We start from the raw sequence: 18,979 nt of genomic DNA, 5'->3' as shown, positions 1-18,979 counted from the left end.
GCGTGTGGATTTACTGGTGCATCATTTATTTAAGGATGTCTTTTTGATAATGCATGAATAATATCAATTCAATATTTACACATCGTATGATGCATTCTCCATTGTGTGTCTGATTCAGGTTTTTAATGTTCATGGCAGATATCTATCCTATCTATAATTCACTTATGTGTCAGGATGTAAAATTACGATGCTAAAACATTTGGTGATCATCATGCTATTTTCCTTAAAAAATCGATTCAAAGACATTGCACCTTTACTGGATACGTATACACTGGACGTGTAAGCGCTGTGACTGATTGTAATGTAATGTAACGTGTTGGAAGTGCAGCGTGCATTGCTCTACACGCGTCTTCAGGAAGAGCAGGATGCGCTGGTCTGGATGTGAACATGGTGAGCGTGCAGGTGAGAGTTATGAGCAGGCCTGGGGCTGCTGTGCAGGAGCACAAGCCAGGCAGGCAGCAGCACGGCCCTCTTGAACAGTATGGGGTGACTCTCCCACTCAGGCCCCGGGTCGGGGGCAGTGCAAACGCTGCGTTGAATACGGCTGATGGTTCTGCTTACAGTTGCACAGCAAGCATCACTGCGGGGGTGTAGCCTTTCGGCTGGGGGGTTTATGGTCCCACAAAAGCAAAACGATGTCCGTTGAAGATCAAACAGCCCCCCCGGGATGGTTTCAGGCATTTTCATGTCACTACCTTCAGCCTCATTATGGCTGGGTTTTTTATGTGTTTCTGTTCTTGAGAACAATATTAAAACATTGTGAGTAGGGCCACCAGTTTGTGTCTCCTGGTTTTCTCACGTTGTACTTCAGTTCTTCGCCAGCTTGTGGTCACTACAGTATACCTTCTTTGTCAAGCCCCCCAAAAGCCTGTCCCATTTGTACCTTGATAATCTACCTTTATCAATTAATTGCCACTAATTAAGAACAGATAATGATTGACAACAATGTTCACAAGAGACACATTAAATTCAGTTCAATTACTTACTGCTGCAGTAATTTTAAATGTTGTACAGGGGCATGTTGGGGACCCCTGGAGGAAATCCATTGAAATACGAGTTCAAATCATACAATGCTATAGGATGCAATAGTGTAGAGACGACTCCAGGATGCTGGCCTTATAGGCAAAGTTGAAGAGAAAAAGCCACTTCTGAAACTGGCCCAATTGTTTTCAGCTGCACTTAATATAATGGGGCACTTTCTAGTACCAAACTGGCACTTCAGCATGAATAAGGATGAGGTAACACAGTGTGCAGTGTGCTGGAGTAATATCTGCTGAAAATGGGGAATGCAATCATATGTAAAGTCTAAATAAATAAAAAACAGTTATTTCAGGCAGTAATAGTAATTTGTAACATCATCAGTGTCTTGGCTGTATTCTTTGATCAATTTAATGCTATCTTGATGAGTAAAAGTATCAATTTCTTACAAAACCATAAAAAAATTTCAGTGATTCCAAACTTTTGAATGGTAGTATGTGTGTGTATATATATATATATATATATATATATATATAGAGAGAGAGAGAGAGAGAGAGAGAGAGAGAGAGAGGTAGAGATAGGTGTGTGTGTGTGTGTGTGTGTGTGTAGCCTTCTTTGAAAACATTGAATATCTTGTTGATGTGCCGCCGATGCTGAAAACCCGGGTTCAAGGCTACAAGTTCATTTGTTGCTCTTTGCCCACTGTTTTTAAAAGCCTCTGTGTGAAGTTTAGTCTGAGCCTGATTTCTCTGAAGGCAATCCAATGGTCAACTGTCTCCCAAGAGCACATGGGGACAGCTAGACTTTGATCCCAAAAAGTGTTCATTATATATGTTTATGGGCCACGGGGTTGCCATAAAAAAAATAAAAAAACAATTTGATTTTTTTGGGGGGGGAGAAAGAAACAATTTGATAACAAACTGTTGTAATAATCCTCTGCTTTTTTCTTTGTGCAGGTGATGACATTTGTTCATAATTAAATTTTATTGTTAAGCTCCAGTGTTTCAGTTACTCTGGTTTTTGATTTCTTATTTGAAGTGTTGCAAGCTTTATTTTATCTTCAGAATTTGTTACTTCCTGTTATTGTGCCCCTGGATGTACACTTTAACACACACGGATGCAGAATCAATATTAGCTATGTGGGAACTGGTCTCTGAAACACTACGTGTACATAAAAATGTAAACACCGCCATTTCACAAGGCGTTCCCTCGCTGCGCACACGCTCAAAAGCAAGACACATCACAGGAGCAAAGTGGATAGCTGATGCCCTGGGATGGAGGCTTCCTGGAGTGGAATTTGGTCAAGATTCTTGGAAACATCTGCACTTCGGCACCAATCATTTTGCTACTCCCCCCTTCTCACATTCTTTGGGTTTATTTTTTTATTTTCTGCTATGATTTACATGCACCCCTGGCGGGAGGGCTCCCTTGACAGAGCCCAGACCCCTGAAAGCTACTGTGTCTCAACATGCACGCCCTCCCCACACACCTTAACACACCCACCCCACACCCCTCGGCAACCCAAACATTAGCACCCCCCAAACACCACACACACCCCAACTTGTTATGCTTTATGAAACTCCGCCCCAGGAGTACTACAATTCAAAATCACGCCACTCTATAAATCCCGCCCACAATGTTACCACATTGAAATGCTCCGGTTTGTTTTCAATTCCTGAACTCACATTGGCGCTTCCAACGCAAGAGCACGCTGTGCGTACTTTCAGCACCCATTAGCCTATGAGATAGCCTAAAAATTGTCTCACGTTCTAGGCAATATAAGCTCCCCTTTAAAATAGTTACTACTGCGCTGCACGTACAAATTACCAAGTGATTAAGGAGCCACTTAAATAACTTTACTCAAAACAGAAGGGTGCCAAGAAGATAGCGAGGAGATGCTGATAACAAATCGGCTGCAGAGTGTGCAACTGTCCTTATGTTGCTTGGTCTTCCTGCTCAGCTATTTTGTTCAATCACGTAAGTTATTGTATGTATGTAAGTATGCTAGTTGTATTTTGTGTGTATTTCTATATATATAGCTTAAAAAAACTGCTGTTATAGCATTTTTCTAGATGTCCATTTTTCAGCAAGACTTCCCCGCTTATTATTATTATTATTATTAATAGTATTATAAGCATTCAATAATGTGCATTGTTTTATGAGACCCTTTGCTAGATTTATATATGTTTTTGCACCAACGAATGCAACACATAGCTATTCTCTTTTCTTTTATTCAAAAATGATACCATAGGTATTTTCACACAGAACTACAGTATCATATAAGATAATATCTGAGTGTATTTTCTGTATAGATTTTTAACAAGATAAAATAAATTTAATGCCATAGTCATTCGCCTTTTGTGAACTGGCGGTCCTGCTTTTTACCATATGCTTCACTTTCTGATGTGAAAGCGCCTGTCCTTGAACGAACCTATAGGAGGGGTTTGGGAGCGAAGGGGTGTTTACTTTACGGGCGGGATAATCTAGCCACGTCGAACCCGTTTGACTTTTCCCTGTCATTGCGTTTGATTGTCGAAGTATTCGAAATGTCTTGAAAGTGATTTGTTTCCATTAAACGGCTAAATTTATTTATGTCGTCCCCGCGGTGAGGTACAGTTTCCTACCAACCTGCACAGCTGCGCCTCATCGTAAACTGCATTTGTTTCACTTATGTGTTGTATGAATGGGTCTTGCCTCCCTAGTTTATGATAAGCTGTCCCACAACTGAACGTCTAATACAGGGGCCAATCAGAATAGGCAATGTGTTAAATCGCTGGATGACGTCACGCATGTTTCAGGTTTCCAGTGGCGGTGGCGGTGGCCGTGACCGTGGGTGTTCCTGGAAAGCAAGTTCGAAAATACGTTTTAAAAAAGGGTTGGGTTCAGAGCTGAGTAGTGGAAATGCTATTGGTTTATTTCACTAATGAACGATTCATTTAGACGTCTCCCCCTAATTTTGCTGTTGCGAGCAGAAATGATCAAAGACAAATGTATTTGTGTGATTGTAGATTACGCGAACGTAAAGATAGCAATTATGGAGCTATATCATAGCTGACTAGCCAACTCAGCACAGTCCTTTCGTGCTTCTCTACCTGTTAAACGCTTAGTATTTTATGAATGTAAAACATCATGGTGTACTGTGCTCGTCAGTGTCTCTTAGGCTATTTGACAATGAAAGGAGAAAGGCGACAGTTGGCAAAGCGACACGTGTGTGGGGTTGGATGAATGCACGCAAAGTCGATGCATTCTAGAATAAGTCATATCAATAACGGAAACGCTGCACATATCGTGTCGTTATACATTAACCAGTTTGCTCTGCAATTCGTACAGGCGCTGTTACATAGGTCGCTGTAAATAAGCACGCCTTACTCTTGTCAGTCAATTCATAAATGTCAGTAGGCTGCAGTACAGAGGTCATTATTTATTTATTTATTTATTTATTTATTTATTTATTTATTTATTTATTTATTTATTTTAGTCAGTGGCTACTTTTAAAAGTGCTTTTACAGTCGCCCACTTTCTGGCAGTAATGCGGTGCTGTCCTTTTGATGTTCATGGTAATTACTCTGAAGTTAATACAACATTTAGGTACAGAAACACTGATCGTCATTACCCAGATAAGAGCTCTATTGCTTTTACTTTGTGTGGCAACAACAATAAAACGGCGTATATCTCACCGCTGTGAAAATATAAAAGTGTTATGTATTGTAATTGTAACCCTTTCGTGTTTTAAGATTGATATGGTGGTGGAACTGCTTATAGAAAGAAACTGTGAGGGAGGCTGTGATAGTGTAAAATTTCAAATTGTGATATTTTTAAATCATTACACTAACTTCACTTGTCAGCGATGAGCCTGTGGGTGCTCAAAGGCAGATTTGCAATAGTCTAGGTATGAATGAACACTATGTATGAATGGCAGCTGTGGACAGGGATGTCAAACAATCCACCAGATGCGTACGGCGTTATAACGTAATTCGGTCTTGTGAGGTCGAAATGGCGGTCACTCCAGCGTTCCATGTGCTGCAGAAGTGAGGATTGTTTAACTTGTCATAACCAGTGGAGTGCTTTTGCACCGTAGATTATGTTGTATACACCGCATACATTAACTTCATGCTGTGTATACAGTATAAATCATGATTGTCTCTCTGAAACATATACAGATTAATCATGTCCACAATCATGTCTATGAACGTGCCCTCCATGAGTCTGCCTCCTTGTCACTAGCTGGAATCTAGAACATAAGCACATATAATAACGGTGAATTTCCAACACATCACTGCAGCGGACTGATTTAAGGACAGGTTTCATATGGAATGATGCGTTCTTCTGGTATCCTTACACACAGAGGTGGGCAACCCGGCTTCAAAGAGTGAAAAGACTGACCGTGTATTTGCTCCACCAACATGCACTAAACCAGCTGATTACAGTAATTAGTTCTCCTATCGTGCTGAAGAGTTATGCTAATTAGAATCAGCTGGTTTAGTGCATGGTGGTGGAGCAAATACATGGTCAGTCTTTTTACTCTTTGAAGCCGGGTTGCCCACCTCTGCTTACACATAGTGTACGTCCAATAGGAAAGTGTGCTTTCTCAACAGATAGTAGGAGTTTGAGGACTGTGGGTTTACCGTAACAGTTATTCAACCTTTAACAGTAACATCACAACATGAACAGCTCCCGTTCCGTATTTCCTGTCTCCACTGTGGGGCTCATCGATAAAGCACACAGGGCCTGCGAAGGCGATAACGTCTGGGAATAACATGCTTGTTTGCGTTGCCACGTTCCTCCTTTTCTCTGTTAATATGTAAGCAAAAATTGGACTCCCACCCGTGATAAGAGCCCCCGCTACAAGAGTTTGTAAGTGGAGGCAGCTTGTTAAGTGCTTCTGGTGAGCCTTTTTTTGACAGCTTCTCGAGTGCAAAGTACCATAGAGTACAAATAAGTGAAATTATGTAAACAAAGCAGATGCCCCCCCCCTCTTATGTAGGTCAAAACAGTAAACCCGTTGATCTGACAATGGCTTTATTTACAGTCCTGTCCTACAGGAATGAAGGAAAATGAGTGCGATTAATCTGAACCGCTACACAAGCATGCTCTCTGTGGGCTGGAGAGCTCAGCAGTAAAACAAAGCCTGTTTGGGTTGAGTGGTGGCGAGGGGGGTTGGGACCTGACCCGGCATAACTCATCCCACGGCAGCGAATGAATAAGCCGTTGAAAAATAAAAAAAGGGGCGACGGAGGCCCGCCCGTGCGTCTGGTTTCGCTGCTCCTGGCGCGGTATGTCTGTCGGCTCGTCTTGGCGCGGAAAGCACGCCTGCTTCCAGGAGCGAGCGGGGAGCGCTCCTAGGAAGACCCGGATACGAGGAAAGGCTTTTTCCAAGAACACGCTGTTGGCAGAGTGCCCCTGTTCAGCTCCGGGGCCGCGGCTCCGAGCTCCCTGCGCACGGCCGTGTTTTAATAGTAGGGGGCATCCGAGGGGAGCGTAAACGCACGGCTGTCCTGAACTTGGATGTCCCACATCTCCTTTTACAGTAGCTGGGAATTGCCGTGGCGTGCGTGCGGAGAATGTGCAGCGTATCCCAGCCGGGCCGTTTCTGTACAGAGCGCGAGGCTTAAAGCGACATAAATTGTAGTTAAATGCCTTCCTGTGTGGCAGCAGAGACACATTTTGACACTTTTAAGGAGTGCGCTTTCTGAACCCGGGCTACTTTCTTAAATCACCGGCCTTTGGAGGGAATCTGAGGATTTGTCAAGTGTATTCAGAGAGGGCGTGCCATGACAAGCGAATGAATTGTCGCTAAATGAGTGACTGTGCTGATGAGGCAGCCATTGTGGCCGAAGAACAGGGGGATTTTGTATGTGAAGCCTGTGGTCACATGGTCTCTGTACCATGGGAACAAAACAGCAGCATTGTCAGGGCCATTATCTCATTAGAAAGACACAGTTGGGTCCTGTCTGTTCTCATTGCCATCTTTGAACAAGGCAAAAGTTAAACCAGATGGATTTTCAGCTATTAATCACATACCTCTAAATTAAGTCTTTCTGATTAAATAGTCATAATTCATAATTAGATTGAATTTTCTCCTGTTTGGCTAAGCTCACTGTTTATCTGTAATTAGAATTTCCATGGAGAGGCCATTAGACATTAGCTAAATGAATTGTGTTGTTTGCAACCCATGATGAAAAAATTGTGACAGCCCCGTTGAAAGTGAAATCTATTTTTACAGAGCCGTTTTGTCTCTGAAGATACACCAAAGGCAACTAGTCAAGTTGTTTTAACTCTCAGAATGACATATTGTGACATTATGGCAATTTCAATGACCCCTCCCTAGCCAAGGGCCTTACAGGGTTATGTTATATTTGCAGTATTGTGGGAACCGTACTTAACTATTGGTACAGTATCAAGTTTTGAAAGTTCTGTAGTGTGTTGGTACAGCCCCATCGTCATGGTTTGTATCCCTGTTGGTCCCTTGTCATGCGGAATTCCTCTGGATCCAATCAGCAACTTGTGGGGTGACTATAGAACTCCTCCTCGTAAAGAAACAGTTGGCCTATTTATGTCTTCCATGTCCTGAAGGTAAAGCATAATTACAAAATAGAAGGAATGGAATTCTTTTAATGACAGAGGATTTGTGGTTACTCACTGCTTGGGGATCCCGCTCGGGTGTGGAATTTCAAGCAATCCCACCTCTCGGTTTGTGGAGCTCCAAGCATGTGCAGAAGATTATTTGGTCACGGGGAAGCTTTTAGTTACATTTTCTAGCTCTTAATTTTACTTGGACGCTCACAATTGCAAAAGCCCCATCACTGGCTCTGTCCCCAAAACTCTTTGACAAACCAGTTTTGTGTGTTGGTTTTTTTAACCACTAATATTTACTCACCACAGAGATTTGCCAGCTAATGAATTTGTATATTATAAATGGTGACCTGTAATATTTGAACAGTGTCAGGAAGATCTCTTATGAACAACCTTTGCAGGTGTCAAAGAGACATTTCAGACAGATCCGCCCCACCTAACAACAGAAAGTATCAATGGGGAAGGAAGAATGTTGCAAAGCAGATGTCTCCTGTCCAATCCTCATCCTTAGCCTGAGGCATAACTGCTACTCTCATTATCTCATGATCTTGGTCTGTGACACACAAATGAACACTTCTGGATGCCAGATTTATCTTCTACACACACACTGCTGTGTGATAATCATTTTTATTTTACATTTATTAAACCAGGAAGGTCACACAGAAATTTTTTTTCTCTCTTTTACAGTTTGTCATAATCGGTGTGTTGTTGGTGCATTTGTTAGTGTTGATAACATAAAATGTCAACTCACTGACCGTTCTGTGAGTTGCATTCCGTGTAAAATGTGACATCAGTTGACTCTGCCAATCCACAAGCCAGAGGAAAAAAGCAGTTGAGAGCTCAGAACCATCTGGGTGCATCTGTCGTTTGTAACCGCGGTTCCTAATCGTGTCCCGACGCAGATGCATCATCCTGCAGATTGAGGCAGTTCCAGTGCGGGAACGGGAAGTGCATCACGTCGAGCTGGGTGTGCGACGATGCCGACGACTGCGGCGACGGCACTGACGAGCTGCCCGCCACGTGCTGTGAGTACCGATGCCTGAGGCCCTCGCCGTTCTGAAGTCCCAAACCGCCACGCGTACTTGAGGAAATGGCAGAAGGAGGCAGTCGACGGCACTTTTAATTGGTTACCTCTGCAGGCACAGATCGGAGCCACTGTTTAAGATCTGAACAGGGGCTCAGATCGTTGATCTTAAGATCAGAGATCTTTTTTTTGTTGTCTCCAGTTACTGAGGAGTTGGGTGCTAACAGGCAGCTTCCCTCGCCCTGTTTGTGTTTCCTCAGTGGCTAGGACCTGCAGGCCCACGGAGTTCAGCTGCGGAGGCCGGCTGAACCGCTGCGTGCCCAACGGCTGGCGCTGTGACGGCAAGCCCGACTGTGAGAACGGGGCGGACGAGGAGAGCTGCGGTGAGCCACACCCTCCACCTGACCCACTCTCCACCCGACCTCTACCTTACCTACCCTCTACCCAACCTATACCTTAACTACAGTCAATACTACATGCCATCCACCCAACGTATGCCTGGACCTCTATCCTACATGCCATCCACCCAGCCTCTACCTACACTCTATCCTGCCTACCATCCACCCAACCTCTGCCTATCCTCTATCCTACCATCAGCCTATCCCACCACAACCTCCCTCTCATCCTCTATCCTACCTACCATCCACCCAACCTCTGCCTATCCTCTATCCTACCTACCATCCACCCAACCTCTACATACCCTCTATCATACCTACCATCCACCCAACCTCTGCTTACCCTTTATCCTACCTACCATCCACCCAACCTCTACCTACCTCTGTCATACCTACCATCACCCAACCTCCTACCCTACACCTCATCCACCCACCTCCTACTACTCATACCTACATCCACCCAACCTCTACCTACCCTCTATCCTACCTACCATCCACCCAACCTCTACATACCCTCTATCATACCTACCATCCACCCAACCTCTGCTTACCCTTTATCCTACCTACCATCCACCCAACCTCTACCTACCTACTATCATACCTACCATCCACCCAACCTCTACCTACCCTTTATCCTACCTATCATCCACCCAACCTCTACGTACCCTCTATCATACCTACCATCCACCCAACCTCTGCCTATCCTCTATCCTACCTACCATTCACCCAAGATATACATAGACCTCTATCCTACATACCATTCACCCAACCTCTACCTACCCTCTATCTAGCCTACCATCCACCCAACCTCTGCTATCCTCTATCCTACCTACCATCCACCCAACCTATACCTTACCTACCCTCAATCCTGTGCCCTCCACCCAAACTCTACATTACCTACCCTCTATCATACCTCCCAACCACTCACTCTATTCTACCACCCACCCACCCTCCCTCTATCTCAACCTTACTCATCTTCCAGCATTCAGCATCCACTCACCCTCCACCTTACCCACTATTCATCCATCTTCCACCTGTTGTATCCTCCACCCACCCTCCACCTTCTCTACCTTCAAACTTACGCCTGCAGCCATGTGTAATTCCCTGGGTACATGCACCCATTGGGGCTTCATTCTCCACCTCCCGCTCACTGTCTTCCAGAGCCCAAGAAGTGCACAGACGATGAGTTCCTGTGTAAGAACGGGCAGTGCGTGTCCCTCTCCTTCGTTTGTGACGACGAAGCTGACTGCCTGGACGGCAGCGATGAGGACTCTTGCCCCGCCTCCACCTGCAGCTCCACGTCCTTCCGGTGCAACAACTCGCAGTGCGTGCCGCGCCTGTGGGCCTGCGACGGTGACATTGACTGTTCGGACGGCTCGGACGAGTGGCCGCAGAACTGCCAGGGAAAAGCCCCGCCCACCCGCACCAGGGTCTGCTCCGCGCAGGAGTTTCACTGTGGCAGCGGGGAGTGCATCCACGCCAGCTGGCAGTGTGACGGAGGGGAGGACTGCAATGACCACTCCGATGAGGCCAACTGCAGTGAGTACCGGAGGTCACTTCCTGTCAGAGCCTTTTAAACCCTGGAAACCCTTGTGTGGGTTGTGTCTCTCGCTCTCCCTCTCTCTTGCTCTTTTCCTCTCTCTTGCTCTCTCTCTCTCTCTCCCCCCCCCCCAAATTTGTTTGTTTTAAAGGCATTCCAAGGATACGTGTACATTTATGTTGCTATGTACATCAATCGGTGTCTAACTCTCTCTCTCCCGCCTTGCTGGTTTTAGGCTACCCCACTTGCCGCCCAGACGAGTTCCAGTGTAGCGATGGCACCTGTATCCATGGCAGCCGGCAGTGTGACCTCATGCACGACTGCAGGGACCTGAGCGACGAGCTGGGCTGTGCCCTAGGTGAGACCCGCTGATTTCATCTGTTGATCCGCCTCATCTTCCTCCTCTGTGCCCTCCCTCCCTCACTCTCCCCCTCTTCTTCCTTCCCCCCCCCCCCGCGTGCAGCGAGAGTGTGCGAGGGCCCCACTCGGTTCAAGTGCCGCAACGGAGAGTGCATCACCATGGACCAGGTGTGCAACAGGAGGCGCGACTGCAGAGACTGGTCCGACGAGCCCCTCAAAGACTGCGGTGAGAGGAGCCCCAGTCCCTCCACAGACCCCTGGGGAAAACAACACTGCATGTGGAAAATAATACTGAGCCAGCAAAAAATCAGTCAGGAAAATATAACCTATTTCCCTAAAGGCCTGAAGTGAGTGGCACAGTTTTGGTAGTGTAGCGGTGTGGAATATTGAGTCATTAGCCTTATACTGCAATAAAAAATGGATGTTAAGGATAGTGATTGTGAGCTGGCTTTGCTTGTCTGTCTGCAGCTACCAACGAGTGCCTGGTCAATAATGGTGGCTGCTCTCATATCTGTAAGGACCTGAAGATTGGCTTTGAGTGTCTTTGTCCTGCTGGCTTCAACCTGGTGGACAATAAACGATGTGAAGGTGAGGTCTCTAAGCAACAGTACAAAGACTACTGCTGATCGAGGCATGGGACAGAGACCTCTTCTGTCAATCATTTGATATATTTTACGACATTAACTTAAACAGGAACATTAACTTAAACAGTTAGCTGACTTATTTGTATACCGCAGAAAGATTGCCATAAAATGTGATACTGAACGTTACATACAATGAGCAGTGTCCCTGGCATACCTTCCTGCTTAGCCTATCCACAGTGCCTTACACAACTAAATAGATTTTACTTGTCGTCCCTTCATAAGGTTGCAGCCTACTGAGTTTCTCAGCAGTTGCACTGCTGTCACCCCCGTCTCTGGTGTCGCGTCCACAGTCACAGGGATCTTATCCTTACCTGTGTCTGGGGTTTGTTCCCCGCAGACATTGACGAATGTGCTGATCCGGAAACCTGCAGCCAGATCTGCGTCAACCTGGAGGGCAGCTACAAGTGCATCTGTGGAGATGGCTACCAGCTGGACCCCATGACCAAAGCCTGCAAGCTGATAGATGGTATGTGTGCCCCTCGCAGATGTCCTGCTGGCTGAGGCATGGGGTTAGAGAGGCAGGGCGGCTGAGTCGCTCAAGTGCTGCTGATCTCTGTGTCTCACAAAGCAGTAAGAAGAGCAACTCTCTGTTCCGCAGAATCTGCCAAGCAGTTCAACCGCAGCCTGTCCTCCATCAGATCTCCAGATCTTTTCTTTTATATGAAATCCTAGCAGTGATTGAGGTCAAACGTTTCCACGCTTTGCTCCGTCTCGCTCTGTCTCAAGTGCCCATCGTCTTTTTGTCTCTCCTGTCTTTCAGTGGACGTCCCGTACCTCTTCTTCACCAACCGCCACGAGGTGAGGAAGATGACCCTGGACCGCAGGGAGTACACGCGCTTCATCCAGCGCCTGAAGAACGTGGTGGCTCTGGACATGGACATCCCCACAAACAAGGTCTTCTGGTCTGACCTGTCACAGAAGAAGATCTATAGGTGAGAGGGCATGTATGTGTGTGTATGTGTCTGTCTGTGTGTGTGTGTGTGTGTGCGTTTGCGTGCGTGTGCATGTGTGTATATTCCCTGAAGTTAACCCTGCGCTTCCCTCACCTCAGCACCCACATGGACACGGCCAACGACCCCTCCTTCCACAACACCATAATTGACACCGACGTCGGAGCGGCAGAGGGCATCGCTGTCGACTGGATCCACGGCAACATCTACTGGACGGACAGCATATTCGGCACCATCTCTGTGGCGAGCTCGGACGGAACGCGCCGCAAGACGCTTGTCAAGCAGGGCCTGGCCAAGCCCCGTGCCATCGTGGTGGACCCAGAGCACAAGTGAGTACAAGTGACACGCCGGCACGAAGACAGGAATGCAAGTCAAGAAAATCACATGAACAGTAGTAAATGAGTGTTTGGCTTCGGCAGTTAAGGAAATGCTGTTGCTGTTGAGGACAGCCTCCATTGTTCCTTGCATTACTTGAGTGCTAGGTGCTGGAGTTGCTCTTTGAGGGTTTACCTGATGACCAGTGTGCTTCACTGTCTTCTGTTCTTTCCACAGCTTCATGTACTGGACTGACTGGGGTGACCCTGCCAAGATTGAGAAGGGAGGGCTGAATGGAGCTGACCGCACCCCACTAGTGACGGACAACATCGTGTGGCCTAACGGCATCACCTTGGGTATGCGGCTACAATCACCTGTGCTAAGGCCCCTCACTGGTGGAATATGAGTATAAACACACACTGTGATATCAGTGAGACTGTGTGTTTCTTTTAAGCAGAAAAGATATGGATTCTTGGCAACTGATATTATAATATACAAGCCAGTGATGGTATGAGAGTGGAAAACAAAGACTATCTACTTCAACCCTGTGTAGTTAGGTTGGTTATAATGACTTACATCAAAGCCAGGTTCACTGCTCTATCTTGAATGATAAAAATCAATTAAAACTATTGATAGTGTTTTGTTGTGGTTCACCCCTGTGTTATTGCACAACTAAAGAGAACACCCACTCTAGATAGTTGTAGTTGTAGTCGTACAGGCCTAGTTTTATGAATGGGTGTGGAACAGTGTGACATTGACCTGCTCTCCCCCCATTCAGACATGATTAGCCAGCGGTTGTACTGGGTGGATTCCAAAATGCACACCCTCTCCAGCATCGGCGTTCAGGGGGAGTCCCGACACACGCTCATCTTCGACGAGCACAAGCTGGCGCACCCCCTCTCTATTACCGTCTTCGAGGTGAGCGCATTTAGTCAGTCAGCTAGTCGGTCAGTCAGTCAATCAATCAGTCAGCCAACCGGTCAGTCAGTCAGTAGGCCAGCCAGTCAGTAAGTTAGTCAGTCAGTCAATCAATCAGTCAGCCAACCGGTCAGTCAGTCAGTAGGCCAGCCAGTCAGTAAGTTAGTCAGTCAGTCAATCAATCAGTCAGCCAGCCAGGCAGCCAGTTGCTTATGTGGGGGATGGAATGCTGGGAGATCCAGGCTTTCAGTGGCTTGAGTGAAGTGACAGAGATTTATGCTGGCAGGTGGAATTTGGGTCAGAGCAGCCCCAGAGGCCCCCAGAGGCAGGAAGTGCCCCCCTGCCCTGACTGTAGAGGCTTTGAGGGGCTGAGGAGTTTAAATTCCTGTGTGCTGCTCCACTAATTGGTTTCAACTGTACTGGAGCTGTGGCTGTGTTGCTCTAATCTGTGGCTTAGGGGCTGTGTACCCAGGGGCTGAACCTCCTGACTGCGCTGTTTGTTTTGAGGAGGGATTCACAAATTTTTGTTATTCCCGTTACCCTTTGTGACGTGACCACTTCGACTTTTCAAAGGATACGGTGTTCTGGACAGACATTGGCAACAGCGCGATCCTCAGTGCTAATCGTCTGACAGGAAGTGACATCTCTGCATTGGTGGAGAACCTGGCATCACCTGAGGACATTGTCCTGTACCACAACCACAAACAGCCTGCGGGTACGGAGCGCTGGACAGTTTCCACTACTATTTGCAGACCAATGTCCATATATTGCAATTATTCAGCCACACAGATAAAGTGGACTAAACAAACTGTATCTGAACACATGACGAGGCATTGAGTAATGACGGTATTAAACCAATGGAACTGAATGCTTTTGGTAGATGAAGACTCTTGCTAACCTCCCCGATCTTTTATTTCAGGCAAGAACTGGTGCAAGGAGAGCAAGCTGGTCAACGGCGGCTGTGAGTTCCTGTGCCTTCCTGCCCCTCAGATCAACGCACACTCGCCCAAGTACACCTGTGCCTGTCCAGATCACCTGACGCTGGGCCCAGACATGAGGAAATGTGTTCCAGGTAGATATCTCCCCCACTGACCCTGTCCAAGGACACTCTGCTCTGAGCTTTCTCTCCCATTTATACAAACCACACGCACACACACCACACACACACACGCACGCACACACACACACCACACACACGCGCGCACACGCACCCACACACACACACACCACACGCGCACACACACACACACACACACCACACACATGCACGCGCACACACACACACGCACACACACCACACACACGTGCACACGCACACACGTGTGCACACACACCCACCCACGCGCACACACACACACTCTCTCTCTCTCTCTCTGGTACATCAGGAAGACTGACACTGTCTTGGCACTGTCCCCTTTCTATATAGCTGTTGAAACCCCAGTGACTCCCGCTAAGCCCGATGCCCCGGCCACCACCCCCAAAGCACCAGTCAAGACCACGCCCAGAGCCCCAGCCAAGACCACACCCAAGACCCCAGCCAAGACCACACCCAGAACCCCAGCCGAGACCACACCCAGAACCCCAGCCAAGACCACACCCAGAACCCCAGCCAAGACCACACCCAGAACCCCAGCCGAGACCACGCCCAAGACCCCAGCCAAGACCACGCCCAACACACCAGTCAAGCCCACGCCCAACACACCAGCCAAGACCACACCCAAGCTACCAGACCGCGTCCCCACTACCACTGGCACCACTGCTGCCCCCACCACCACCCCTGCTGCACCCATGCCTCGCACTTATCCTGCCAACCCAGACACAACCCAGGTCACCCCACACCAAGGTACAAGCAGCCCCACTTTTACACCACAAAAAAGAAACCTTTATTGTCACTCCTTTTCATGTGATCTCATGTCAGACACTCTGAACTGCTTTTGCTGGTCTTTGATACGTACATGAAGTGCTGCACATATGTCATATAATTTCTTTTTTATAATTCGTTTAGAGCTGGACTCACGTCAGTATGTTTGGCTCATGTTGAATGCTGTTTTTTACTAAAGCATAAATTCTTTCTTGTGTTTCTTTTTTGAAGACAACCTGCACGATATTCCAGCCCAGTCTTCCCACACCACTCTGTACATTCTTCTGCCCATCGGTGAGTCATGGTGAATTATTCCCTAAATAAATGCACACTGTACTGTCCACACTGTGTGCGAATTAGGCGTTCCTGTGCATGTGGGTAGATAATGAGTGTAGATTTACGAGTGACCTATGATCTTGCACCATGTGACTGATCATGTGCCGGCGGTCCCTCCCCATGCAGCTGCCCTGTGTCTGGTGGCCATTGGAGCTGTGCTGCTGTGGAGGCACTGGAAGCTGAAGAACACCGTCAGCATCAATTTTGTCAACCCGGTTTACCAGAAGACCACGGAGGACGAGGTGCACATCCGCAGGAACAACAGCCAGGAGGGCTATATCTACCCATCGGTGAGCCGCCGCTCTTGGGTTACCGGTGTGGGGGCGTCCCGGATAAAGACGCATGCCTGTGCAAGCTGGTACTGTGCTCTGGTGCCACAGCTCTTAACTCTCTCTCTCTTTCTCTCTCTCTCTCTCTCTCCCTCTCTCTTCTTCAGAGACAGATGGTTAGTCTGGATGAAGACATGCCATGACCTATCCTGAGAGAGACGGATAAAACAGATGAGAGAAAAACAAAATGGCGGGAGGATCGAGGTCGTGTTTTATGAGCTGTTTGTAGGGCCTTCTTATTCCACCTCATTTTGGGCTAGAAACTCAGATCCCTGCTTTTGTCATGTGACCTCTAAAATGGGAACCCACCAGAAGCCAAAAACCCATCTCCTGTAAAACAGAGAACAGCACCAGAAGAATATCAAAGTGGCACACCAGGACCAGAGGGCAGGCATCCACGTCTACTCTAACCTCCAATTCCCAAATCCACATTAGTGAGTTCAGAGGACTGCAAGCCAAAGACCAAGAAAACCACCCCTGTTTTCTTGCACCTCTGATGAGTATCTGGCAAAAGCAGGACTATCACAGAGCAGGACTATCACAGTCTACCTGTACTTGACGTTAGAATGCTGAACACTGTCAGCATTTCAATCATGGGTCATACTTGCAATGTGTTACTTTAACATTGACCTTTTCAGGCTAGTTTTTTTTAAATACCTGACTACAAATGGTGGATTTATTTTCATTATGTCGAATATTGTTAATATTGTGAGGTTGTAAATAATGTTTTTTTTTTGTTCTCTCACAGTAATTTGTCATATATTTCTAGGTTTTGTACATAGAATTTCTTGCACTATTTTTGGGATTTTGTGTTTAAAAAAGAACGTATTTTAGTGCTATACCCAGACATGTACTAATGAAAAATGATTGCACCGAATGAAAATGACTTGATAGTGAATGTAATAACCAGCATGTGAATATCGTGTTATAAAGAGAGCCAGCCGGTCACAGTTCGACGATGTCATCACTAACCCCTTATCGTCCTCTTTGATACTGTGGCCTGTGCAAGAGGGCCTACTGCCCTTGGCAAGAGACCCAATGTTTATGTTTCGGTTATATATTAAGATACAGCAATTTGCGCAGATAAGATCTGCAGAATGATATGCAAAAGCCTTAAGAACAGAAGCCTCATTGCTTGTGAGTGTCACAAGGAAGTCATTTGATCTCAGGGATCAGGAACTCAACCTGTCTCATTTCCGATCTCATTTCATTTTTTCCTTCATTTCGTTTTCATCCGTCGGTCCCGGAAAGCAAACGCAAAGAGCTAAGAGTGACAGTGCGGCAGGCAACAGCGGGGCTGGTGCGCGCGCCGTCAGACTGTCCGTCCACAAGTCCGCACATTCGGGTGACCCAAAGAGCACAAGGTGAAACTTGGTGCGCTTCCTTAATCACATATTTACAGAGCTCGCGATTCATCTGCTGCTCTTCTCTTAGAAACACCGCTCGTGTTTCAATGTTGTCTTACGCGTTAGTGCATTTCAGGTATAGCACATGGTATAGTCTGGTATAGTAGACTCTAAACATTTCTATTAAGAATTCTCCTTTCCACCATCATTGTGGTCGTCCTCACAACGGAGTATAAAAAATAATGAATGAATGAATGAATGAACTGAAAAGAGAGTTTCAAAATGGCTGATAAATGATAATTGGGAAAGTGACATTCAATGACATTTAACTTTTTTTTTCTTTTTTTTTTTTTTGCGAATGTGTAAATTTTGTACATACGTAACACTGTAAATACCACTCCTTCCTCCACTCTTTGGTTCCGTGGCCAAATCAGGCCTGTGCATTTTAAACTGCAGTTGTACATAAATCACAAACTCATTTATTTATTTCAAAATGTACACACCTTAAACAAATTTACAAAATACTGTTTTTGTCTCCAATTCACTTCTTTTTAGAATGTGCCCGACTTATCTGACCAGTTACCCTAAAATCCATGTTGTACATTCTAGTAATCAGGATTACGTTTGATATCTTTGCTGAGATGTCAGAATCCATCACCTCAGAGTACATAATTCCTCATTCTAGCGGTATTCTTTCATTTTATGTCCAATTTTCGTGTAAATTACGTCTGAGATATGTACTGTATTAATAGTGTAAACTTCGAAACTGCTCATGGAGAGCGGCTGTTCTCGGGCCAAGATTCCTGTTGTTGGCGTAATGCCTTAAGGTCTGGATTCTCAGTTTAAAAAGGGCAGATCTAAGCAGATGTACTGTACTTAGAATTTAGCTATTTCTGCGGACACTTTTGTCCCCGGCAACTCACAAAAATGCATTCCGCGTGGTAAGCAAGCTCAGTGAGAGACGGGTACCGTCACACATATCTGTCGCTGTCAAGGTGCATGCCTCCAGACCTGTAGGGTGAAGGGAGAGAAGAGCTAGTTGATTGTTTTTCGTTGCATTTAAAAAAAAATCCTCATTTCAATTTCACTATTAATGGCTTTGTTGATATTTCTGATTCCTTGTGCATTCAAATAAAAACAAAAACACATTATTTCCTCATTGCATCCCGTGTGCTTGAATCTGTAAGCTTCGTGTAGCATGTCTGCGTTAAAAGAGATTGTATAATTCTGCTATTACTGCATCCTGTGAGGATGAAACTAAAGCATCAGTTTCCACCGTGCAATCTGTCACAGTTACCTCATGGTGATGTTTCACATATGCAAAATACCTTTTAATTTCTGTTAGGTTGATGGACAAACAAATTCAAACCCAAAATATGTTGTGGACACCTGGTACCTCATGCACATATG

General features: G+C 46.2%; 1 protein-coding gene and 1 long non-coding RNA gene across 2 annotated transcripts; one reads left to right on the top strand and one right to left on the bottom strand.

Moving 5' to 3' along the window:
* The first annotated feature begins 2,626 nt into the window (after positions 1 to 2,626).
* ldlrb (low density lipoprotein receptor b) lies at positions 2,627 to 18,728 on the top strand. The gene is made up of 18 exons (XM_064323972.1): positions 2,627 to 2,955; positions 8,454 to 8,576; positions 8,836 to 8,958; positions 10,132 to 10,509; positions 10,746 to 10,868; positions 10,974 to 11,096; positions 11,339 to 11,458; positions 11,852 to 11,980; positions 12,275 to 12,446; positions 12,566 to 12,793; positions 13,017 to 13,135; positions 13,558 to 13,697; positions 14,271 to 14,412; positions 14,617 to 14,769; positions 15,124 to 15,540; positions 15,790 to 15,852; positions 16,021 to 16,184; positions 16,331 to 18,728. Exons 1-18 carry the CDS (start codon positions 2,874 to 2,876, stop codon positions 16,364 to 16,366), a joined length of 2,835 nt encoding a protein of 944 aa, XP_064180042.1. The 5' UTR covers positions 2,627 to 2,873; the 3' UTR covers positions 16,367 to 18,728.
* LOC135248915 (uncharacterized) lies at positions 9,079 to 9,555 on the bottom strand. Its single transcript, XR_010328525.1, has 3 exons — positions 9,446 to 9,555; positions 9,228 to 9,351; positions 9,079 to 9,144 (listed from the first exon to the last, which is right to left on the bottom strand). It is a non-coding gene; the product is annotated as an uncharacterized LOC135248915 (long non-coding RNA).
* Positions 18,729 to 18,979: the final 251 nt, after the last annotated feature.

Source organism: Anguilla rostrata, chromosome 2 (genome assembly GCF_018555375.3).
Source record: "Anguilla rostrata isolate EN2019 chromosome 2, ASM1855537v3, whole genome shotgun sequence".
Lineage (NCBI taxonomy): Eukaryota > Metazoa > Chordata > Actinopteri > Anguilliformes > Anguillidae > Anguilla > Anguilla rostrata.
The sequence above is the reverse complement of the archived record's forward strand: the minus strand, read 5'-3'. Positions and strand labels throughout refer to the sequence as shown.